At 46.4% G+C, this 24,279-nt stretch overlaps 2 protein-coding genes and 1 long non-coding RNA gene across 3 annotated transcripts in view; 2 read left to right on the top strand and 1 right to left on the bottom strand.

Moving 5' to 3' along the window:
* Positions 1-2,256: 2,256 nt before the first annotated feature.
* On the top strand, positions 2,257-4,731 carry LOC138841321 (alpha-(1,3)-fucosyltransferase 4-like). Its single transcript, XM_070042004.1, has 2 exons — positions 2,257-3,413; positions 4,411-4,731. Exon 1 carries the CDS (start codon positions 2,257-2,259, stop codon positions 3,397-3,399), a length of 1,143 nt encoding a protein of 380 aa, XP_069898105.1. The 3' UTR covers positions 3,400-3,413; positions 4,411-4,731.
* Positions 4,732-6,621: 1,890 nt separating this feature from the next.
* Positions 6,622-24,279, top strand: part of LOC138841314 (piwi-like protein 4) — a 37,127-nt gene continuing 19,469 nt past the window's right edge. The window contains exons 1-9 of the mRNA XM_070041997.1: positions 6,622-6,763; positions 7,932-8,010; positions 10,843-10,974; positions 12,625-12,839; positions 15,600-15,721; positions 18,001-18,081; positions 20,302-20,499; positions 22,167-22,278; positions 23,866-23,989. Coding sequence (XP_069898098.1) covers positions 6,635-6,763; positions 7,932-8,010; positions 10,843-10,974; positions 12,625-12,839; positions 15,600-15,721; positions 18,001-18,081; positions 20,302-20,499; positions 22,167-22,278; positions 23,866-23,989 — 1,192 coding nt within the window. The 5' untranslated portion in view covers positions 6,622-6,634. The remainder of the gene's footprint in view (positions 6,764-7,931; positions 8,011-10,842; positions 10,975-12,624; positions 12,840-15,599; positions 15,722-18,000; positions 18,082-20,301; positions 20,500-22,166; positions 22,279-23,865; positions 23,990-24,279) is intronic.
* On the bottom strand, positions 6,743-22,325 carry LOC138841316 (uncharacterized). Its single transcript, XR_011376389.1, has 3 exons — positions 22,186-22,325; positions 11,457-11,601; positions 6,743-8,048 (listed from the first exon to the last, which is right to left on the bottom strand). It is a non-coding gene; the product is annotated as an uncharacterized lncRNA (long non-coding RNA).

Below are 24,279 nucleotides of genomic sequence, written 5' to 3'. Positions count from 1 at the left end.
CTGGTCAGGAAAGTCCAGGAGACTCTTATCTCCAATAAACCGCTAGAAAACTGGAAGTGGCGCTGTGGCTCAAGTGGTAGAGTGCTAGACTTAAGCAAAAGAAGCTCAAGGAAAGTGCCCAGGCCCTGAGTTCATGCCCCAGGACTGGCAAAATAAATTAATAAGATTAAAAGGCCCTGGCAGCAATGTAGGAGGTTGTAGTGTGTTGGGGGAAATATTACTAAGTTGGTGGGCACAGACATAGTGTCTAATGTTCTGCATGGAGGGGAGGCCTTAAACTACTGTTGAAGCCTGGTAAGCAAAGGACACTGTTACAGAAGCTTTTGTGCTTTACTCTTGATAAAGAAAGAAAGAAAGAAAGAAAGAAAGAAAGAAAGAAAGAAAGAAAGAAAGAAAGAAAGAAAGAAATAAAGAAAGAAAGAAAGAAAGAAAGAAAGAAAGGAAGAAAGGAAGGGAGAGAGAGAGAAAGAAAGGAAGGAAGGAAGGAAGGAAGGAAGGAAGGGCTCTTAACAATAAATCCAGATGGTGGATAAGTACTGTAGATATTTTTTAAAGTGAGAAGAAAACATGTTGAATGATATACATTTACCTTGGTTAGAACATTACTCAATGTATGTTTAAAATATGAGGGGCTGGGCAGGTAGCTCAGTGGTAGAGTGCTTGCCTTGCATGCTTGAAGCCCTGGGTTTGATTCCTCAGCACCACATAAGCAGAAAAAGTCAGAAGTGGTGCTGTGGCTCAAGTGGTAGAGTGGTCACCTTGAGCTGAGGAGCTGAGGGACAGCGCCCAGGCCCAGATTTCAGACCCCACAACCGACCAAAAAAAAAAAATCATGTAGCACTCCATAAATATGCATACATTTTAATATCTTTAGAGACTATGAAAACAAGACAGACTCAGATGGCAAGTCCAGGTTCAGTCTCCATGCACATGACATCCCATACAGGCTGGACGGTCCAGTGCCAGGTGTTGCTCTCTGAAGCCGGGAGCTCATGTTGCTCGCTCCACTGGAGCCCCAGAATCGGATCCACCACACATTTTCTCAAACTGCCCCTCCTGGACAGCCCAGGCTGAGCTGAAGTCCACCAGGTGAGAGCTGAGGAATGGACAGGAAGGCTGGAAACCAGGGGGCCCTGTCGTCCACCCTTCCCTGGACACCACCTGGCCTCCCCAGTCCCTGCACAGTTAACTGCACAGTCCTTGGGACTGGGCTGAGCTTCCTGCGGCAGGACTCCACAGCATCTGGGTGTTGAGTGAGGTTACTGTGTCCTTCACTGAGGGATCTCAGTGGTAGTTACTGTGCCCTTCACTCAGGGATCTCAATGGTAGTTACTGTGTCCTTCACTCAGGATCTCAGTCGTAGTTACTATGTCCTTCATTTATGGATCTCAGTGGTAGTTAGCGTGTCCTTCACTCAGGATCTCAGTCGTAGTTACCGTGTCCTTCACTCAGGGATCTCAGCGGTAGTTACCGTGTCCTTCACTTCTCTCTCGGATCTCACCTGGTCGTTAGGGCCTCGCCATGGGGTTTTGTTCCCTCTGGGATGGGCTACCAGGAGGGGAAGAGTTTAGGACTGCTGGGGAACACAATGCAGCAGTGTCCATGGGCCCAAGCTCAGGGGCCGGGGCTCGGGGTGGGCTTAGGCTGGAGGGAGAGGGGTCCTGGTCAGGGGGGTGACCCCATCCGCAGGCCAGACTCGGGGTGGGCCTAGGCTCGGGGTGGGCTCATGTTGGGGGGAGAGGGGTCCAGGTCAGGGGGGTGACCCCATCCGCAGGCTAGACTCGAGGTGGGCCTAGGCTCGGGGTGGGCTCATGCTGGGGGGAGAGGGCAGGTCAGGGGCGTGACCCCATCCGCAGGCCAGACTCGGGGTGGGCCTAGGCTCGGGGTGGGCTCAGGCTGGAGGGGTCTATGTGGGGGTGAGGCTCCATCTGCAGGCCAGGCCCGGGCCATTCTGCGGGCGCACCTCGGCCTTCCTCCGGGCCGCCCCCGCCCCGCCTGTCCCCCAGCCCTGGGCGGGGCCGGGGCCGCTGCCACGCGGCTCGCTCTGGGCCGGGCCTCCAGATCCCGAGCGCGCCGGGGTCGGGAAGGCCGGACGCGGGCCGCCGAGGCCCGGGCGGCGGCGGGCGGACCCCTCTCCGGCCCCGCCCCGCCCCGGGTCCGCCCCTCCGCCCCTGCCCGCGGGGCCGCTGGGCGGCGGCGGCGGCAGCTGAGCCGCTGGCCGGGTCCCGGGCGGCCGCGCCTGAGCCCGCGCGCTGCATGGCGGCGCCCAGGGCCCGGCGGCGCGGGCGGAGGGCGGGCGCGGGGCCGCGGGGCGCCTGGGCGGCGGCCGGGCTGCTGTGCGCCGCGCTGGTCGCCCTGGCCTGCTGGGCGCAGCTGCCCCCGGCGCCGCCATCGCCGCCCTGGGCGCCCGGGGCCCCGCGCCCGCCGGTCGGCGTGCTGCTGTGGTGGGAGCCCTTCCGGGGGCGCGGCGCGGCCGGGAGGCCGCCGCCCGACTGCGGGCTGCGGTTCGGCCTGCGCGGCTGCCGCCTGCTCACCGACCGCGCGGCCCTCGGCGAGGCGCAGGCCGTGCTCTTCCACCACCGCGACCTGGTGCGGGCCGGCGCGCCGAGCCCCGACGGCGCGGGCGAGGCGGCGGCGCTGGCGGCGCTGGCGGCCGCGGGCGCCCGGCCGCCGGGCCAGCGCTGGGTGTGGATGAACTTCGAGTCGCCCTCGCACTCCCCGGGCCTGCGCGGCCTGCGCGGCCTCTTCAACTGGACGCTGTCCTACCGGGCCGACTCGGACGTCTTCGTGCCCTACGGCCGCCTGCGCGCGCGCGCCGGGCCCGGGGACCCCCCGGCCGGGCCGCTGCCGCCGCTGGCGCGGAAGCGCGGGCTGGCCGCCTGGGTGGTGAGCCACTGGGACGAGCGCCAGGCGCGCGTGCGCCTCTACCGCCGGCTGAGCGCGCTGCTGCCCATCGACGTGTTCGGGCGCGGCGGGCCCGGGCGCCCGGTGCCGCGCTGCGGGCTGCTGCACCTGCTGGCGCGCTACAAGTTCTACCTGGCCTTCGAGAACTCGCGGCACCGCGACTACATCACCGAGAAGCTGTGGCGCAACGCGCTGCTGGCCGGCGCCGTGCCCGTGGTGCTCGGCCCGGACCGCGCCAACTACGAGCGCTTCGTGCCGCGCGGCGCCTTCATCCACGTGGACGACTTCCCCAGCCCCGCCGCGCTCGCCGCCCACCTGCGCTTCCTCGACCGCAACGCGGCCGTCTACCGCCGCTACTTCCGCTGGCGCCGCCGCTTCGCCGTGCACCTCACCTCCTTCTGGGACGAGCCGTGGTGCCGGGCCTGCGAGGCCGTGCAGGCGGCCGGCGGCCGCGCCCAGGTCGTGGGCGACTTGGCCGGCTGGTTCGAGAGCTGACGCCGGGGACCGGGGTGAGGGGTGAGGGCCGGGGTCCGGGGTGAGGGGTGAGGGCCGGGGTCCGGGGTGAGGGCCGTGTCGGGGTGAGGGCCGGGGTCCGGGGTGAGGGCCGGGGTCCGGGGTGAGGGCCAGGGTCTGGGCCGGGGTCCAGGGTGAGGGCCGGGGTCTGGGCCGGGGCCGGGGTGAGGGCCGGGGTCGAGGTGAGGGGTGAGGGCCGGGGTCGGGGTGAGGGCCTTGTCCCGGGCGAAGCCCTCCCACCCCGCTTCCGCTGGCGGAGGACCCGGCCCGCGGGCTCCCGCGCACTCGCGGCCCCTCACGGAGGGACAGGTGAGAGACAGCCTGGCTGTCTTTCTCGGCCACTTTGTGGCCTGCGCAGCGTCGTCTCCGCCGGTGCCCGGACCCGGGCGAGGCTTCAGAGCTCGCGTGAGGCGGTGGATCGGCCGGAGCCGGGGTGGGGGTGGGTGAGGGTGTGTGGGGGGGGGTGAGGGTGTATGTGGGGGTGTGTGTGAGGGTGGGGGGTGAGTGTATGTGGGGAGGTGGGTGAGGGTGGGGGGGTAAGGGTGTGTGGGTGGGGGGTGAGGGTGTGTGGGGGGAGGGGAAGGGGGAGGGTGTGTGTGAGGGTGTGGGGGGGGTGGGTGAGGGTGTGTGGGGAGGTGAGGGTGTGTGGGGAGGGTATGCGGGGGTGGGGGTGGGGGGTGGGGGGTGGGTGAGGGTGTGTGTGTGGGGGGGAGGGGAAGGGGGAGGGTGTGTGTGAGGGTGGGGGGGTGAGGGTGTGTGGGGAGGTGAGGGTGTGTGGGGAGGTGAGGGTGTGTGGGGAGGGTATGCGGGGGTGGGGGTGGGGGGTGGGTGAGGGTGTGTGTGGGGGTTGAGGGTGGGTGTGGGGGTGAGGGTGTGGGGGTGAGGGTGTGTGTTTGTGTGGGGGTGGGGGGTGGGTGAGGGTGTGTTTGGGGGTGAGGGTGTGTTGGGGTATAGTCCTTAATCCGCCGAATTCCTCAAAACCTCGGATCCTAGGCAAGGGGAGGAGGGCCAGCCCGGAGGCCGCAGACACCCTTAAGAAGCGCTTTCGTCCTCCACCCCGTGAATGGAAAACCTTGTCCTTGGAGGAAAGTGAAGATGGATTTCTGGTGTACCTCACCGTAAGCCAGACACAGTCCTGGAAAGCTGCACTTAAATCAGATCCTAAGGGAGTTCAGTATTTAATGGAACTCTGCGAAGAATCCTTTACAATGTGAACAATCATGGCCTAATTTCTTCTTTGTGTTTTCCTGTAACCTGGATTTAAAAAACAAAAAGCATTGATAATGCAGGTGTGAAAATAAAATGTGAACAACCTTTCTGTCCCTTTTCCTGACTAACCAGCCTGCATTTACAAACAAGAGAAGGAACCAAAAATGTCACCCAGCATAAGATTAGTTATGTCTTTGCTGGGTCTGAAATTTAAACTGGAGCATGTGTCCTTTGGACAGGCAGGCCTTACCTGTGCAGAGCAATGAAAATGATTGCACTGCTTTGTGGAATCATACAAAGGGAGAAAAGTAAATTTCATGATGTCTAGCAGTGGCAGTTTTTGTTTTTTGTCAGTACTTAAATGTTTGGATCCTATGAAATGGAAACAAGTAACTGTCTCTTGTTACAGGATAAACCCCAGTCCGCCTCCTTGTCTGCCTTACATTTTGGGTACCTTGAGATTTATGTAGGACCAATCTTGGAATTTTAGTGTGTATCTACATGGACTAATGTATTCACTCATGACTTGTGGGGCTCAGTTTGAGTTTCCTGGTTCCAAATAACTGAACTGTGGTAGTTTGGCTTATCCTGAGTTTGTATCAAGTCCAGTTAAGCTTGTCCTCTGGCTCTTGTTTGCCCGACCTTTTGTCACTTTAACCTGATGACGCTTCTCCACACACACACACACAAACGTGCTGTAGTCACCTCCTATTTTGCACAGGCTCCAGCTCTTGGCCACCAAATCAAATAATTCCCTTTTATGATGGTGGTTTTATTTTTGTAGTTCTGGGATTTGAGCTCAGGGCGGACTTCTTGGTAGGCATTCCACAGCTTGATCTACATCCTAGTCCAAATAATGCTACTTTAAAAAGAGGTGAGATGAAGACTGAACATGATAACAGAAAGAAAAAAGAAGGGGCAAACGGTCTTCTCTACAGAGGGAGAACGCTGTGCTTGTAAAGGAGGAAATGTGAACTTGGAACTCGCACTGAACATTCCTTTTGTCCTGCCTGCCCCCTCGAGCACACACATGTAGGTCCATGTAAATACGGACCTGGAAAAGTTACAACGGCCACTAAGGGTAAAAGCAGGACCGGCACGAAAAGAAGATTCAGTAATGAAGGGAAGCGTGCCTTACAAAATGGGGAGCAAATGGAGACTGTGGGTGGGAGTGAAGAAGGAAATAAGGAAAAGGAAACGTCTTTGGGGTCAACAAGTTGAGAAGAGAAAGTGAGAAAAGTCGAAGAAAGCTAAAGGACCAAGCGAGACGCGGAAGACACTCCTACTGCAGCTTGGGACGGCATCGGTCCACGCCAAGTGGAGGTGAGATCCGACCCGTGGAGCTGCGGCTCGGGTGGAAGAGCATCGGCCTCGAGACATGAACAGAACGCCTCAGGACAGCACCTGGGCCCCGGGTTCAAGACCCAGCCCGGGTCAGAACAGCGCGAAGATGAGGCGCAGGTGCTCTGGGCCTCAGCTCCTCCTCCTCACCTGCCCCGCTGCCCCCGCTGCCCCCCCCCCCGCCACCGTGCCCCGCCCCTCTGCCCCGCCCCGCCCCTCTGCCCCGCCCCATCCGCCCCTCTACCCCGCCCCGTCCCCCCACCCTGCCCCGCCCTGTCCCCCACCCTGCCCCGCCCCATCTGCCCCGCCCCGCCCCATCCGCTCTGCCGTGCCCCGCCCCGCCCCTCTGCCCCGCCCCGCCCCATCCGCCCCTCTACCCCGCCCCACCCGCCCCGCCACCGTGCCCCCCCCCGCCCCATCCGCTCTGCCCCGCCCCGCCCCTCTGCCCCGCCCCGCCCCATCCGCTCTGCCCCGCCCCGTCCCCCCACCCTGCCCCGCCCCTCTGCCCCGCCCCCGCCCCGCCCCGCCTCCCGCCCCGCCTCACCGACCCTGTGCCCCCGCGCCTCCGCCCCCTCATTTCCCGCCCCTTCCCTGCCCCCGCCCCACCGCCCCCTCATTTCCCGCCCCTTCCCATCTCCCCGGGGTTCAGACCTCACCGCGCGGGAGCATGAGCGGACGCGCGCGGGTGAGAGCCCGCGGCTCCGCCCGCAGCCCCGGCGCCCCCAGCGTGGGCCGCCCCGCAGCCGCCTCGCCGCCCGGCGCCCCGCAGCCTCGCCGCCCCGCAGCCTCGCCGCCGGTAAGCCCCCTCCTTTCTTCCCGCCGTGCCCTCCGGGGGCCTCCTTCTCTAAGGACAGCACCTTCGCCCAGCTTGAGTCTTCCAGACGCTTCTCCCCATGTTCCTTCTAGGGCCGCGTCCGAGCAAGACAGAGTGTGGCCGCGCGAGCCCCTCAAGAGCCGCTCCTTGCTGCGTTCTAACTTGGCCGTACATTTTTGGGGAGAAAAGTGGCCCTGTTCATTCCATGATGTGGATTATAGTCTGGTACAGTTCGGCCTTGTTTACCGGGTACATCAGTCATCCCCAACACTCACCAGTAATCCCTAACACTCACCAATAATCCCTGACACTCACACCAATAATCCCTGACAAACCAAAAATCCCTAACACTCACCATTAATCCCTCACACACCAATAATCCCTGACACACCAGTAATTCCTAACACACCAATAATTCCTAACACACTCAAGGTGGTTGATTCAGCTGCTGTCGCTTGGTTAGCCACTTTGAGCTGGTTGCTAGTCACGGGTGGTAGATTAGCCACTTTGAGCCAGTTGCTGGTCTTGAGTGACAGATCGGGCGGACCCTCAGAAAAGCACAGTTTAACTCTATCTCCAGAATTTTGAGCCACCTTTTAGACTTAGAGTAAAAGTGCTCAGCTGAGTAGTTTGTGGTCATTTTATTTTCATTTTCATGAAAGTGGTCTTCTCTTGATTTCACTCATTTTGTAGTAATTTCTGGAACAAAGACAAGCATTTTCCATGAAAAGAGAAAATGTGAGTGGTTCTCTCTCCACTGTTTTTAAAGAAGTTGGCCAGTTTATGCAGAGAGAGTTGTCTTCTAGACCTGTGCCTAGAGGCCCCGTCCAGGTTCAATTTATGTCCACGTCCCATAGTCCCAGAGGCAAACAGTCCGTGCATGTTTGTGCCCCTTCTTTCTGACAGGTTTCCTGAACACAAAGATCAACCCGCACACATGGGTCTGACACTGTGTTTTCCTGTTGGTACTGAAAGCAGTTTCATGCCCAGAATGGGCATGGTTTCCTCATCAAGAGCTTTACCCATTCATATTTTCTTTTCCTGGATCATCTTTGTCTAAGGATTTAGGACGTGACAGTGACTGATCTGACCTTGTAATAATGTTCTGACTGAGACTCCTATCTGAACAAGATGTTTTCCCTTTTGATAGACCACATCAGTTGATCCTGGTGACGGTGAAGTGGCCTCAGGCAGTGGCTTCCTGGGAACCAGCGGGACTTCACAGCAAGGTAAGCTCTGCTGAGGCTGTTCCCCTGAGCTTTGTTCCCTGGAATGGAGCAAGAGGGACTTCATTCACCCAACCTTAGAGACCTAGGCTTGCTTTGTGAACATCTTTTTTTTTTTGAATGCCTATAGTCATATACTTAGAAGTTCCCTAACATGGAGTCAGCTGCTAATGCTTAGTAAGTGGTAATTCGATGTCTTGAGGAAGTCAGTGTTCTGATTCTGTCTATTCAGTGAAGAGTTTTGAGAGGAAAAAAACACTCTAGGAATCTATGACATCCAAATGCAATGCTATCATTACCTGCTGGGATGGCAGAAGCCTGGCAAATGCTGCTGCTGACTTTGCATCTTCCCTGGGACACACACCCCTGTCGGGTGGTAGTTCATTTCCTTGCAACCCTGATGTGGTCTTGGGATCTTTGTCAACATGCCACTGTAAGTACACTGTCACAATAGGAGTTGGCATGCCCAGTGCATTAATTATAAGTTTGCATAACAAGATAACAGAGACTAGGTGCTCAAATAATAGAAATGTATTTTCTCATAATTCTGGAGGTATCAAATCTGAGATCAAGGTGTTGGCAGGGTTATTCCTTTTGAGGCCTCTCTCCATGGCTTGTAGATGGGCTTGTTTCTCCCTGCTTCTACGTAATGTTTTTTCTGCATATGTTTGTGTTCTAATTCCTCCTCTTATGACATCAGACTGATTAGTAGTCACTTTAATTACTTAACTTTAACTTATCTTTTTAAAGATCTGTCTTCAAATAACAGTAACATTCTGAAGCACCATGGGTTCAGATTTCTACATATGCATGTATGGGGGACACAGGTCACCCGATAACCTCAGGTGAAACCTGTTAGTTCCCCTGTTCTGGCCACCAAATTCGTTTTTCAATTTCTAACAAATGTGAATGCCCTGGGCACCTAGGACCTCCCAAACTGGGAGTCTGGGGCTCTCACCCATCACATGATTGGTTTTTCATTCCTGGCGGGAGATTCTCTGGTTCCACTTAGACGCACCTTCTTTTCCTGGCAGGAAATTCTCCAGACCCCTTTCACACCCACCATGTAATTCGGATTTACACAAAGAGAGGGAGTACACCAGACCCTGCACCATTCAGGCATCATTCCACCTTCCAGACTGTTTTTCCATGTTGGCTGTACATTCTTATAAATAGCAAGTGATGGAAATCCTTCATAAATCTATTCCCATTAAATGATAAATTCCCCTTTTCCCTCAGCCCTTAATATTTACCATCCTACAGTAGCCTGAAATTTTAGAAAATGTCCAACATCTTTTGAAATCCGGAGCATTGGATGATATAAGACAGTCTACTGAGGTTAATATAATTTGAGAATAGAATAGAATTCATAGGATAGCATTATATTGAAAGTAGAGTTTGAATAGATTTTTAAATTAAATTTTATTTTCTTCATTTAATAAATTGTGTGTCATGATTAATATTATGGCCTCTGGATTTAAGATGTATAATTTCTACCTCTCAATTTATTGATCTGTAAAATAAAGAAGTGACAAAGAATTTTTAAAAGTTTATTTTCTTGAGAAACAGACTCTATTGAGAACGATAAAGCCAGTTGTTCTGAGCAGGTAAAAGTGACGACATCTGGGAATTGCATTTAGTATCTATCTCACAGGAGATTCCAAGCCAGGGTTCTAGAGATTCATTACTCATATTATTTTCAAATAATATACTTTAATATTTTGATTTTTGGCATTCTGTTGTCTTCAAAGTGTCAAAGACACATCAGAAAACCCCAGCACCTCTTCATACTATTTAAACAGGGAACATTCATTTTGAAATAAATTTTAAGCCAGGCGCTGGTGGCTCACACCTGTAATCCTGGCTACTTAGGAAGCTGCTATCAGAGGATTGCATTTCAAAGCCAACCTGGGCAGGAGACTCTGTGAGACTCCAATCTCCAATTAAACACCAGAAAACTGGAGTAGAGCTGTGCCTTAAAGTGGTAGCCTTGAGCAAAAAGCACTCAGGGACAGCACTTGGGTCCTGAGCCCCACAACTCATGAAAATAAAAAAGGAAGGAAAGAATTTTAATGTGTTTAATTTAAGGTGTTAATTTAATGTGTTCAGGATAGTTCCTTTTCTTTTCACTGGGAAAAGAAAGGGTTCCAACCCCACTCTGTGCAGACACTGGTATGGAACTCCAGTGTGCTTTCAAGAAGGAAAACAGGAACAGTTTTACAGAGCTAGACATAGGGAGACAGATTTCTCGCCTTATAAAAAAAAAAGTTTAACATATAATGAAAAGGGCATGGGTGGGATTGGGACAGTTAGGGAGAAATTATGGAAAGGATGACACTGATCAAAATTCATGATACTCATACACTTACATGTTAAATTGAAATCCCTTTGTATAACTAAAGATAATAAAAATTAAGAATATAATTAGAACACTAACTCTGCATATTTTATTTATTTCTAACAAAATGTTCCATACTTTATTCACAGTCTAATTCTTAGGTGAAAAACTTTTGCATAGTTAAGAACATTTTAAAATTCGCAAGCATCTGGGGCTGGGAAGGTGGCTCAGTGGTAGAGTGCTTGCCTTGCATGCATGAGGCCCTGGGTTCAATTCCTCAGCACCACATAAGCAGAAAAAGCCAGAAATGGTGCTGTGGCTCAAGTGTTAGAGTGCTAGCCTTGAGCTGAAGAGCTGAGGGACAGAGCCCAGGCCCACGACTGACAAAAAAAAAAAAAAATCACAAACATCGGAGTTTTTAGATTCATTATTGATCCTAGTGGTAGACAATATCATCAGAATGATATGTGAGTTATTATTGTGTTCTCATATTTTAGACAAAGATGGTTTATCTTTGGATAATGTTAGAAGTACTGTTGCAGAAAGAAGTGTGAAGATGAAACGGGACTTCATGGACCTGGGTATCTGTATCAGACAGAAATTGGCACATGTGAAAGACTGTAAAACAGGTATGCAGTAAGCATTTTTTGTGTGTGTGTGGGGGGGTCTGTCGTGAAGCTTGAACTTGGCCTGAGCACTGTCCCTGAGCGCTTCACCTCAAGGTGAGCACTCTACCACTTAAGCCACAGCGCCATTTGTGGTGTTTTGGTGGTTAATTGGAGGTAAGAGTCTCATGGACTTTCCTGCCTAGGCTGGCTTTGAACCGAGATCTTCAGATCTCAGCCTCCTGAGTAGCTAGGATTACAGGCATAAGCCACCGACACCCAGCTCATAGTACTTTTTTTTTTTTTAATGGTACCAAGTCTTGCTTAAAAAATTTCCATTCCTAGATGTAAGATAAATAAGTTCATATGCTTGTAGAATATGTGCTGTGTGTGAAGTACTGTCTAGATACTTTAGATGTTATGCCATCATCTAGCAAACTTACTCATGCATGCACAGAGAGAGAGAGAGAGACAAAAAAGAAAATATTTTGTGAAATAGTCCTTACCTTACCACCTGTCAGGTATTTTCATCCATTCTGCAGTGTGTATGAGGGTGATATAGAAGATCTTAAAAGATCTCATCTGACATTCTCTAGGTTGGCTTCCCTTTGTCCATTTATATGGGATGCTATGTTGCCATTTCCTGGGGATCTGAAAGAACAAAAGAGATCTTTCCTTTAAAATAGCCCCATGACTCCTGGCTCCTAACAGATCTATACAGAGACTGAGAAAACACTGAGGGACACAAAACATGTTTTTCTTCCTCACCACTTCGGAGGCTCATGCTTCTACTTCCTCCATGAGAAAAGAAAAGTCATGCTTATTTGATATCATTCTTTTCTGTAAGTCAGAGTACAGGAATCATACATTCTATAATGCAGACTGTGAGTGTGTTTTCATGAAGAGAGAAGAGGTAAGAAGAAACTCCTTAGTCATCTCTTAGATTTTGTCCTGAGGCAGAATGAAGATTATGTCATCCTGAATACTGACTATGCCATGTTTATCTCTGATTTTATCCTATGCACTTTTAAGCTGTAAGTAAAAATTTCTTTAGGAGGAAGGAACTTCTATACACACATATGGTCTCCCTACAGAAACTAGAAGCTCCAGGCCCTGTTGACTTTTACACAGAAAAGATACAGTTCCTTCCTAACTCCTATCTTACTCCTCCATGTCTCAGGGGCTTGTTAGCTGTTTGTCTAATGATCTTATCACAGATGGAACCTTTCCAAGACTTACAGAAGTATGGTTACCTTTTGATTATTTTGGGTTTCCCAGAGGTTGGGGAGTTACACTATTAGATGTAAGAACCTGTCAGTTTCTTTGTAATCTGACTTTAAAGCAGCATATGCAAATGTTACTGCAGCAGATTTCAATTGCAGTGATTGGAGCTGGAGGCAGGCTTGGGAGGAATTTGGGTTCATTAACTTCTCCCAAAGTTAAGAATGTTAGTTTCTGCTTCCATGTTTCTCTGTTGCCTTGCTTCACAAATGAAAGCACGTCAGTTCACAATGTGGTATGGCCGAGCTTCAAGTTTTAGACATCAGCTGCTACTACTGACTAAAAATGCTTGCTTTATAGCAACTATTATGCAAATATAAGTTTAAATATGATTAATGTTAACAGGTGTAATTTTTAGTGAAAAAATATTGTTATTTTTGTTTCTTTCCCCAGGTTCGAGTGGAATACCTGTGAATCTGGTTACAAATCTCTTCAATTTAGATATTCCCCGAGACTGGCATCTATACCAGTACCATGTGACTTATAATCCAGATATCGAATCTAGAAGGCTGAGGATTGCTCTACTTTATAATCACAGTGAACTTGCCAACAAAGCAAAAGCATTTGATGGTGCTATCCTTTTTCTTTCACAAAAGCTAGGAAAAAAGGTAGAATATGGTTTTCCCCACATATGTGCGTATGTATATGCATGCAGACATATGCTTAGACATGTATATTTAAAAGATAGCAGCTAGGCGGCCGTGGCATATGTCTGTAATCCTAGCTACTCAGGAGACTGAGACCTGAGGATTGCAGTTCAAAGCCAAACCAGGCAGGAAAGTCCATGAGACTCTTACCTCCAGTTAACCATAAGAAAACTGGAAGCAGTGCTGTGGCTCAAAGTGGAAGTGCTCAGGGACAGCGCTTAGGCCCTGAGTTCAAGCCCCACTACTGACCAAGAAAATAAAAAAGATAGGATAACTCTTCACTTTTTCCTGTTCCCAGCTGGAAAGCTCAGAGACTTCCTAAGTTATCAGTATTTGATTACATGATTAAGCCACCGATGTTCTAGCACTGTAAAAATAAGAGCTACAACTATCCTAAAAATAGGCATCATTTAAAACGTTTCCATAAACTATCCTAAAAATAGGCATCATTTAAAACGTTTCCATAAACTATCCTAAAAATAGGCATCATTTAAAACGTTTCCATAAATGGGAAATACCTTTAAAAACACCATGTACCTGTGTCTTCAGAGCTTTTAATTTGTTCTGTTTCATTTGCATCAGCAAATGAAATCTCAAATCTGCAAATCGCACCTGAATTACCAAACAGCTTCAGTCTTTGAATACAGAACTGACGTTTCTTTTATGACTTGTTCCATCATATGAAATATATAGTGATGTGTTCTAAAAGTATTTTTAAGTTTGACCACTAGACATGAAAATTGATATTTTGTTATATCTACTGTTATGCTTTCAACATCTTCATTCTTAAAGATATTGATGTTCTTATCATAAATCTTGTTCTACAATAATATTAAGATTACTACAAAGAAAAAAAGAACCAGTTTCTGTATGAAAAGTTAAAACGCAGAATTAAATACTTATGTTACTTAGAAAGTGAATCCTTGGGCTGGGAAGGTGGCTCAGTGGTAGAGTGCTTGCCTTGCATGCATGAAGCCCTGGGTTTGATTCCTCAGCACCACATGAGCAAAAGAAAAAGAAAAAAAAAGCGTGAAGTGACTCTGTGGCTCAAGTGGTAGAGCCCTAGCCTTGAGCTGAAGAGCTAAGGGATAGTGCCCAGGCCCAGAGTTCAGGCCCCACTACCAAAAAAAAAAAAAAAAGTGAATCCTTAAACTCAGCATTTTAAGTAGCACGGTATAATAATGTAAGTTTAAATTTCCAGATTATAAGTACATATTTGGAAATTTACTCAAGAAATATAAGCAAGCCGGGTACTGGTGGCTCACGCCTGTAATCCTAGCTACTCAGAATGCTGAAATCAACCAGCCCGGGCAGGAAAGTCCATGAGACTCTTATCTCCAATAAACCACTAGAAAACCGGAAGTGGCGCTGGGGCTCAAGTGGTAGAGCGTTCGCCTTGAGCTGAAGAGCACAGGGACAGTGCCAAAGCCCAGAGTTCAAGCCCCACAACTGACCAAAAAAAAAAAAAAAAAAAAAAAAGAAATGTAAGCATTCTTGGGGCCTTTATCCTTTAATGAGACCCTGTGCTTTTATGCTTAAAAATTAGTCAATTTCTAAGCCAGTTTCTAACTTGTTATCCTTGGAAAAAAATCTCTGATGATAGATTGATACTTACTTGTTTTCTGAATTCTTACATTAAAAAACGAATACAGTGCCAGGAGCTGTTACAGAAACAAATGTTTGCATTTTTATATTGTTAAAGCATGGTTCTAGGTTAGAAAAGTCCTAACAATTTCCTCAGTATCTTATCTTTCCTTCTTTTCTTTTTTTTTTTTTTTTTTTTTTTTTTTTTTGGGTCCGGTCATGGGGCCTGGCCTGGGTGCTGTCCCTCAGCTCTTCAGCTCAAGGCTAGCGCTCTACCACTTGAGCCACAGCGCCACTTCCGGCTTTTTTCTTTTTGCTTATGTGGTGCTGAGGAATCGAACCCAGGGCCTCAGGCATGCAAGGCAAGCGCTTTAACCACTGAGCCACCTTCTCAGCCCCATCTTTTTTTTTTTTTCTTAAGGAGGAAAGATTTGTTTTGGCACATGGTTTTAAAGATTCCTTCTCAAATTTTCAGAATGAAATTTCTGGAAGTTATTCTAACTTCTACCTTTATTCCTCCTCTCCTCATTTTTACTTTCTCTCTTGACTATATACTCTCTTTTACTTTGTTTCTCTTCTCTGCTTCTCTGTTTTATGAATAAGCTTTTGAGCATGTGTAATTCACAAACTTGACAGAAGCAGTACAGTCCTCTAAGAGACTTCTGGGCATCCAAGCGGTCCCTGAAAATGGGTGCATGTGTACTCTTGTGGTATATACATATGTGAAGCTTTCTTGGGAGGATATTTTTCATCTTTATAAGACTCTTAAAGTAATTCATGATATGTCTTCTTCTTGCTCACCAAAATGGTTACAGTCCACTGTTCTGGAATTCTTTGTGTATCAAATCGTCTAGCTATGCGTCTGGCTTTAATTTTCCTTTTGTTAAGTTAGAGAATAGAGTGATAGATCATATCATATAAATGTATATATAGAGGGGGGAGAGAGAGACACACACACACACCAAGGAATTAAATACCCCTCCCAACATAAGATGAACATTAAGTTATTCATTATATAGGAATATCTGTGGTTCTGTTTTCACTCATGTATATGAAACATGAGTGGCTTTCTGATACCTTCATTGTACATATTTGAGGAAGCCCAGCAGAGTGCCTTTTAAGTGCCTATTTTCCCAGGTCACAGAACTGTCAAGTAAAACTCACAGAGATGAGACCATAAAGATGACTGTCACTCTAACGTGTGAACTGCCCTCAAGCTCTCCTATGTGCATCCAGTTCCTCAATATCATCTTCAAAAAGTAAGGAATTTTAAATGTAAATTTAATTTGTACTATCAATACTTCTCAGCATAGAGCCTGGGTATTAAAATACTCAGTTGTTTGTGTTAGGTCTTAAGGCCCAGGTCCTTATCATAAGTTCCAGACCAGTGCTTTGAGTTAGAAATACTGTTGCTTTACTCCCTCCTCTTGTCTGGCTTTTTCTGAGTAAACCTGTGCTGGTGTTGGGCCCATCTACTTGTCTACTATGTCCCTTTTTTTGAGGGGGTGAGGGGACAGTCATGGGCTTGAACTTGAACTCAGGGCCTAGGTGCTGTCCCTGAGCTCTTTTTGCTCAAGGCTAGTGCTCTACCACTTTGAGCCACAGCTCCACTTCTGTTTTCGAGTGCCTGGGCTGGCTTTGAACCATGATCCTCAGATCTCAGCCTCCTGAGTAGAAAGGGTGAAGGTGTGAGCCACTGGCGCCGTTTAGTGTGTACCTTTTTAACCTAACAATGTGTAGGCTGTGCCCCAGCATCATCACTGGGACAGTTTCTTTTTAATATGTACTTTTATGTATTTGACAGTAATGTGCAAGCATCTGTCACAGCCTCTGGTTAGCACAAATCATCATTATCAGAACTGAGTATTAGGAGAACTGAGACAAGGCATTGAAGGGTTATTGACATTCCATTGGTAGAAGGAGGGTGCCTTTTTGCTTTTCTTCATTTCTAGTACTCCATTACATCTCGACCCCTAGACATCAGTTCACTGTGTTTGGCTTAATCAGCTGAAGGACTTATTTTTCTCCTAGCTGGTTGATTAGAATATAAAAGGCAACCGCCATCTGCTTTCTGTCCTGGCAACACCTTCTTCCCCTCCCCTTGATCACATAGACACCTGGGGTAGAAGGAAGGAACTAAACTATTCATTGTTCTTCAGGCCTAATATAAGGATCATTTGTTCCAAAATCATCTTGGATAGGATTTGATCAAGTGCAAATTCTCTAGCTCCACACCAGATCTAATACATAGACTATCATGGGTGGGGCCTGGGAATCAAAGTGCTTCCCAGCTGACTGGTGGATACTGTAAAGCCTATGCACAGTTAGGAAGAGCTTGTATGAGTCATTCGGATGCACTGCTTAGAAACCTTAGCCAACCACCCATTTGCCCAGGCCAGCCTCTGGAGAGGACAGACTCAGGCAAGTTTTAGCTTTGGTGAGTAGGGGACATACATAATGAAACACCACAAACAGTTACACTCTTTCCTAATTCTAACCCTAAACTTGTCTTGTCTCTCTTGATCATATCTGACATTTCCCTTTTCAGAAGCCAGTCTGGCTTCTGAAATAACCCCTCTCAGGGGATTATTGTGAGTCAGTTGACACTTGTAAGATGCCTTCCATTGGCGAAGCGTTTTCAATTGTTTTATCTTACAACGTGCTTACTGAGCACCCCGAGGAAGGTACTTGTTATAGAAATCTGACTTTATAAATAGGGAGATGATAATATTCAGGCTAGTGGCTGAAACCCTAACTATTCAGAAGGCTGATATATGGGGATTGTGGTTCATATCCAGCCTAGGCAGAAGAGTCCATGAGACTCTTATCTGTAGCAAAAAGCAGGAGGTGGTGATGTTGCTCAAGTGGTAGAGTGCCAAGGAGAATAACCTAGCCCTGAGTTCAAGCCATAGCACACACACAATAAAGATAATAAATAATAAATAAGCAAGACTTGAGCTTGTGACATTTGGTAACCCACATCACAGAGGTAGAACCCTTTCATTCTGACTTGGACTCAAACTCTATTACCCCTCCCCTCCCCCCCCCCCCCCCCCCCCGCCATGCAGTCACCTCCTTTTGTGATCTGAGGTACTGGAGGTGACTGGGCAAGTGGCAAAGGGTCACACCAGTGAGGTAAGATCTTTGGGCAGCTTGAACAGCTTTATCAGAAATCTTGCCTCTTCTCAAAATGGGGAAGAGGCAGGTTGCCTCACCCTTTCCAGCTTACTACAGTAACCACAGCTGCAGTTCAATGTTAAAGTAACCACAGCTGCAGTTCGGTGTTACAGTAACCACAGCTGCAGTTCATAATGGACCACAAATTTATCATTGCAGTTAAGCTCAGAGAAAAATAACTTCACTATGTCATTCTCAAATGCAATGACAGTCCAAATATAGATGGATATTTATTGTGTAAATATTCTAGAAGAAAAAAAATCTATGCATTCTAAGTATTTTGTGTTTAGCTTGAGTACAATTTTAGAACTATACTTTATTGACTAATATTTACCAAAGATTCAAAAAAATACCCTTGCAGGATATTAAAAAAGTTGTCCATGTACCAAATTGGAAGGAACTTCTATAACCCTTCAAAGGCAGTGGAAATTCCCCAGCACAAGTAAGTTTGTATTTTCTGTTCCTCTGAAATGGTCATAGTGTGAGCAGGGTAGTTTATAATGCAATATAACATACCTCCTATGAGGGTCTCTGTAATTTGGAATGTACTAGACTTTTATAATTTTTGAGTATTTTTTAGAGAATGGTAGAGTGAAATGTGAAGCCTTGTATTGTTCTATACAAGGACAGTATCATAAATTCTAGAAGGAATTCAGAAATTGAATTTTATGAATATAAAAATGAAAAAAAATAAGATAAACTGTGTGCTGTAACACATAGCTGGTTTCCTGTGGTCTTATTGAAGTTAGAACATTCAAGGTGGTTGGCATGAATGACATCATTGTGGGTAAATAGAGAATTCAACAGAGCTACCTTAGTGAAGGCAAAATCATTCAGAATACTTGTATATTATTTCCAAACTGGGAAGTTGGTGCTGCAGGGAAAGTGTCAATCCTGCCTTATACTCATTAATACATAGCTCTCTGGAAAAAATACATATATATACACACATATATATAATATAGATTATGTGGGCATGTATATAAATAATACATATGGTTGTTCTCTGTTATTCTTTATTACCTTATATTAGTACATAATTCTCCAGAAAAAAGTACATATATACACATACATATATAATGTGTGTTTAATATAGATTATGTGTGTGTGTGTACACACAATACACATGGTTGTTCCCTATTATTCTTTATTACCTTAAACTGGTTGGTACATAGCTCTCCAGAAAAATAAATACACATACACACATGTACAATGTATATTTAATATACATTGTATGTTTATGTATAACATATAGTTCCTCTCTATTCTCTATTACCTTAGACTTTCTCCAGAAAAAAAAGAAAAAAGTACATGTGTATATATATGACATGTATATATAAAGACAGATATATAAACAAAGTGCATAAAGGATTGAAAATCTGTGTGGATAGGAATATCCATGGGTTCATTGTTGAGCTAAGTTACAACAAGTACCGGTACATATGCTTGTCCTGCAGATTGGCTAGTATCACAAACTAAGCTCTCAAAGGGTAGACTAGAATGTTCATGTCATTTCTGTAACTTCTTATTCAAGACTTTTCAGTCCATATAGAAAGCATCTATAGCCTGGACTCTGGTTTCTTTTTTTTTTTTTTTTTTTTGTCGGTCGTGGGGCTTGAACTCTGGGCCTGGGCGCTGTCCCTCAGCTCTTCAGCTCAAGCCGAGCGCTCTACCACTTGAGCTACAGCACCACTTCCGGTTTTCTGGTGGTTTATTGGAGATAGGAGTCTCACGGTCTCTCCTGCCCGGGCTGGCTTTGAACCATGATCCTCAGATCTCAGCCTCCTGAGTAGCTAGGGTTACAGGCGTGAGCCACCAGCGCCCAGCTCTGGTTTCTTTTATATCTCTGCAAATGAAATCACTCAGGGCTTCAAGCACTCCCTTGGCTTTCACTGGAGGCTAGCACTCTACCACTAAGCCACACCTCTACTTTGAACTTTTGGGCAGTTAACTGGAGACCAGTGTCTCACAGACTTTTCTTCTAAACAGTGCTCAGATCTCAGCCTCCCGAGTAGCTAAAATGAAAGGCATAAGTCACATTTTTGGCTCTCACTGCTGGGAGCATGATGCTGAAATCCAGTGGGTAGAGACAAGGAATGCTGCTCACCATCCTACAATGCAAAGAACAGCTCCTAAGCAAGAATTATGCAGTCTGAATATCAGTAGTACCAAGGTCCTACATGTATACTAAACACTCCAACAGAAAATAAACATTTTAGTTAGCAACTAGAAGAAATTACACTAAAGAAAAAGTTACCCGTAGAAAATTAGAGTGAAAATCATCACTTAAAAATCACTGTTGTGTCAGGTACGGGTGGTTCACACTTGTAATCTTAGCGAATCAGGAGGCTGAGATCGGAGGATCGTAATTCAGTGCCAGCCCAGGCAGGAAAAGTCAATGAGACTCTTATCTTCAATTTGCCACCAGAAAACCAGACATGGAGCTGTGGCTCAAAGTGGTAGAACACTAACATTGAACAAAACAGTTCAGGAACAGTGCCTAAGCCGCCCTGAGTTACAGCCCCACAAACCACACACACACTCACACACACACACACACACACACACACACACACACACACACACACACACAAATCTTTATTTTTCTGGTATAACATTTTAAATACGATATTTTTTCTTCTTTCAATTTATGTTTTTAAAGATTATCCCTTTGGCCTGGGTTTGCCATTTCTGTGTCACATTATGAAAGCAGGCTCCTGTTTAGTGCTGATGTAAGTTATAAAATTCTCCGGAATGAAACTGTTCTGGAGTTTATGACTGATCTCTATTACAACGCTGCTATGTCTGACTTCACCCAGATGTGTGAGAAACAGCTTATAGGGCGCATTGTCCTTACAAGGTAAACATCTACTCAGTGTTTTCTATAGAGTGAATGACTTAGGTTTCTTTGAATAAGAATTTCATGGGAGCACTGGCCACAGCACAAGTCTGATAAGTTTGGCCACCTGTGCAAAAGATGTGGCTACTCTCCATTGTCTAAAGTTCAGGCTGTCCCAAGCTGGCATGGTCCCAACATTATTACTTGTTGTATACCCTTCTTCTGTTCTGACCCTCAGCAGCCTGAACTTTGTTACTTTAGTGCTCCTGCCTGGGCTCCCTGCCCCAAGTTCTGTATTTCAAATTTTCACCTCCACAGATGAAGTAAGTATGTTACTCACCTGCCTGTTCCCATAAACACTTTGCTCTCAGCCAACTCTTGATGATCATTATATTGCATTTTATTAGGTTATAGTACTGAACAGGAGATCCATAGCAGATTTAAGGTCTTTTAGATCAAGAGCACGTTTTACTTTTTGTAAACTTCTACATTTATATATATATATATATATATATATATATATATATATATATATATATATATATAATTTTCCCTCCATACACATTGAACTGGATTAAAAACTGGTGGGTTAAATGACTTCCTGAATTCAAAAAATTCAAAAATTCAGCACATCCTTTTTTTTTTTTTTTTTCTGATCCTGAGCCTTAAACTCAGGGCTTGGGTGCCGTCCCTGAGCTTCTTTCACTGAAGGCTAGCAATCTACCACTTGAGCCACAGCACCACTCTTGGCTTTTTCTGGGTAGTTTATTGGAGATGAGAGTCTCACAGACTTTTCTTCCCAGGCTGGCTTCAAACCATGATCCTCAGATCTCAGCCTCCTGAGTATTAGCATATACCTAGTAAGAAATAATTTTATTACTATTAAGGTATAGTACAGAGGGCCTACCATTTCCTAAGTCAGGTAATGAGAACATTTCTTTTTTTGGGCATTGTCGTCCCTTCCTTTGCTTTCCCCCGAGATCCCCTTCCCTGCCCAGACAGCATATAGTTTTGCTGATCCAAAGAGGTGTCTTAGGGACTGTGTTAGTCTTCGCCTTCCACTTAAAGTTACTTTCTGGGTCATATAGGAAAGGGGTAGTTCAATTCTATACTGCTGGGCCAGGAAGATCTCCCTCTTTGATGGGTCAGCATACCACACTTTCAAGAAACCTCCTTTCAGGATACCTAGCTCTGGAGAAACTTGCCTTGGAGATTTCTGCGGGCTGGAGCACATTACAGGATGCTGCAGGCTACACAGTTCTGGTGGGGAAGAGTGGTCTTAGGCAACCTGACCCACGTTGATTAAACAAGATGGCAGATCTGTGTGGTTGCTTAGCCTACTTGGTATTTATTATCAGAAAGGATCCCTAGTTTCAGAGCAATTTGAATGACATCAGAGCAGATGGGAAATTTTGAAGTAATGCTTCTTCAATTGAACATTTAACCATGATTTAACATTTAACAGAAATGTCTGTCAGTGAGAAACACACATTGTAGTCTACCAACTTTCTCACTGGATTTGTTGGAATACAAGATCTTGTATGCCAAAAAATGCAACTATCTTATGTTACTGTCTCATAATTTCTGACATTCTGGTCTATCTTACACTTTAAGTAACAAGTGTAGTGAAATGGCTGCTTGTCTGCATGATCTGAAAAACTTTCTTAAAAGTTTCCTGTGTTTACCAGGTACAATAACAGAACCTACCGCATTGACGACATCAGCTGGTCGGTGAAGCCGGTGCACACCTTCAAGAGGCGGGACGGCTCGGAGATCTCCTACATAGATTATTACAAGCAGGTATGGATGTGTGTATTTCCTTTCATCTTAGCTTAGAGAGCTTTTCATGTTCCTTTCCAGTGCAGGAAGTTCCCCCAAGTTACCAGGCGGAGTCTGCCTTCCAATAACATTACATCTTCTCCCTTCTCTATTCCCTGTCCCCTAATTGGCTGAGATTCTCATTCTGCCTCCTGCTGCTTTCTGGTAGTCTCAGTATTCTCCTGATAATATCACTCACAAGCTTAAAACAACCCATGATTTTTTTTATTGCTTTAGTAGTCAAATATGAGCTCTGCACACCTTTCTTTTTTTTTCTTTGTCAGTAATGGGACTTGAACTCAGGATCTGGGTCCTGTCCTTGAGCTTTTTTTTTTGCTGAAGGCTAGTAATCTACTAAGCCAAACCTCCACCTCTGGTTTACTAGTGGTTAATTGAAAGAAGAGTCTCATAGACTTTCCTGCCTGGGCTGGCTTCAAATCATGATCATCTGAGTAGCTAGGTTTACAGGTGTGAACCAACAGTGCCTTGCAGGCTTTTTAAAATCCTTTATCATTTGGTCACTTTCTGCCTTTAAGCCTCATCTCGTGTATTCTGTCCCTTCCGTGTTTCTTGGCTGTTTCTCTCCTGTGTATTTTCACAAAAATAGCTTCCTTTACCCCCCTATTGTTTTAAACCAGACAACATTAAATATTCTTGACTATTTTTAGCTCAACAATCAGCTCACAGGGAAGCTCTGTGACTCTCTTTCCAGGGCTTAATGAACTTAGCTACATTAGATCATCTTAAGCAAGATATGAACATTCTGATCTCTCTTAAACCTTAGTCTTTCTAAAGTATGACTTAAGCTCTTTGTTTCTGGACACCGACAGTTAGCACAGTTCCTTGCATGTAGCAGATGCCCAAAGGACATTTACTGATGGTCTCCTGGTGCCTCTGGACACTGGCCCTGAGTCAGCTCCGGGGAAGTCACTGGACTGTGTACAAATCAGCTGGAGGCTATTCTGAATCTGGATGAAACCCAGAGGAGCATGAAAATGGCTTTTTAAAAGTCTTATGACGCCCTCCCCCACAGTGTAACCCCCGCTTTCACTATATTTGATGTCAGTATAACATGTGGAGGAGATGGGGACAAACAAGTCGTTTAAGGATTCAGGTGGACCTGTTGCAACAATGAGAAGTACAAAATGTCATGTCAAAACCAGCTTTACAATGTCGGTGTGGGGGGGGGTATAACTGGGTGGGGGAAGGGGGGTGGCTGGGAAGGGAGGTGAAGGGTAAACAAAGGAGGAGGCTGCAATACTTGGTAAGAAATGTATGCATTATCCTGCCCATGTAATTGTAGCCCCTCTGTACAGTATGTTCTCAAATAAAATAAAATTAAATAAAAAAAAAAGTCTTATGACATTATAAAAGATAATTAAAATCATAAAGCTGAACCTTAATATTTTAAAAAAGTAAGTCCTTAAAAGAAAGTCGTAAAGTTCAGGAAACTGAGGGACATTTTTTTCTTCCACTAAAAAGGCTCATTTATGTATACATTTTGGGATTTGCTTCTTTCTTGCAGTGTTTCCATATTAACTTTCTCCTCATTAATCTTGCATTTTATAGCAGTATGGTATTACTTTATCTGACCTAAATCAGCCAGTGCTTGTTAGTCTGTTGAAAAGCAAGAGAAATGACAACACTGAACCTTGGATTGTCCACCTGATACCAGAGCTTTGCTTTCTAACAGGTAATGTTTATCTTTTAAAACTCTGCTGGGCTGCAGACCACAGGCTCCTGAACCTCAGCAGTGGACACAAACTACTTTATGGTGGCTGAGTGCCAGGGCAGTAATTAAATCATGGAGACAATAGTAAAAACAAGTGAAAGGACATAGTCCCCTTTGAAATCTATTTACTCTATCCCATGCATTCCACTTGTTACTTTGGTATAAAATAGGCCTCTAGATATTTTGCTAAAATCTAGCTGCTTTTTGCAGTATTTCTTTTTCCTGTTGGTTGTGGGGCTTTAACTCAGGAC

The sequence above is a fragment of the Dipodomys merriami genome, unplaced genomic scaffold, assembly GCF_024711535.1.
Source record: "Dipodomys merriami isolate MVZ:Mamm:240054 unplaced genomic scaffold, mDipMer1.0.p SCAF_314, whole genome shotgun sequence".
Classification (NCBI taxonomy): Eukaryota; Metazoa; Chordata; class Mammalia; order Rodentia; family Heteromyidae; genus Dipodomys; species Dipodomys merriami.
The sequence above is the reverse complement of the archived record's forward strand: the minus strand, read 5'-3'. Positions and strand labels throughout refer to the sequence as shown.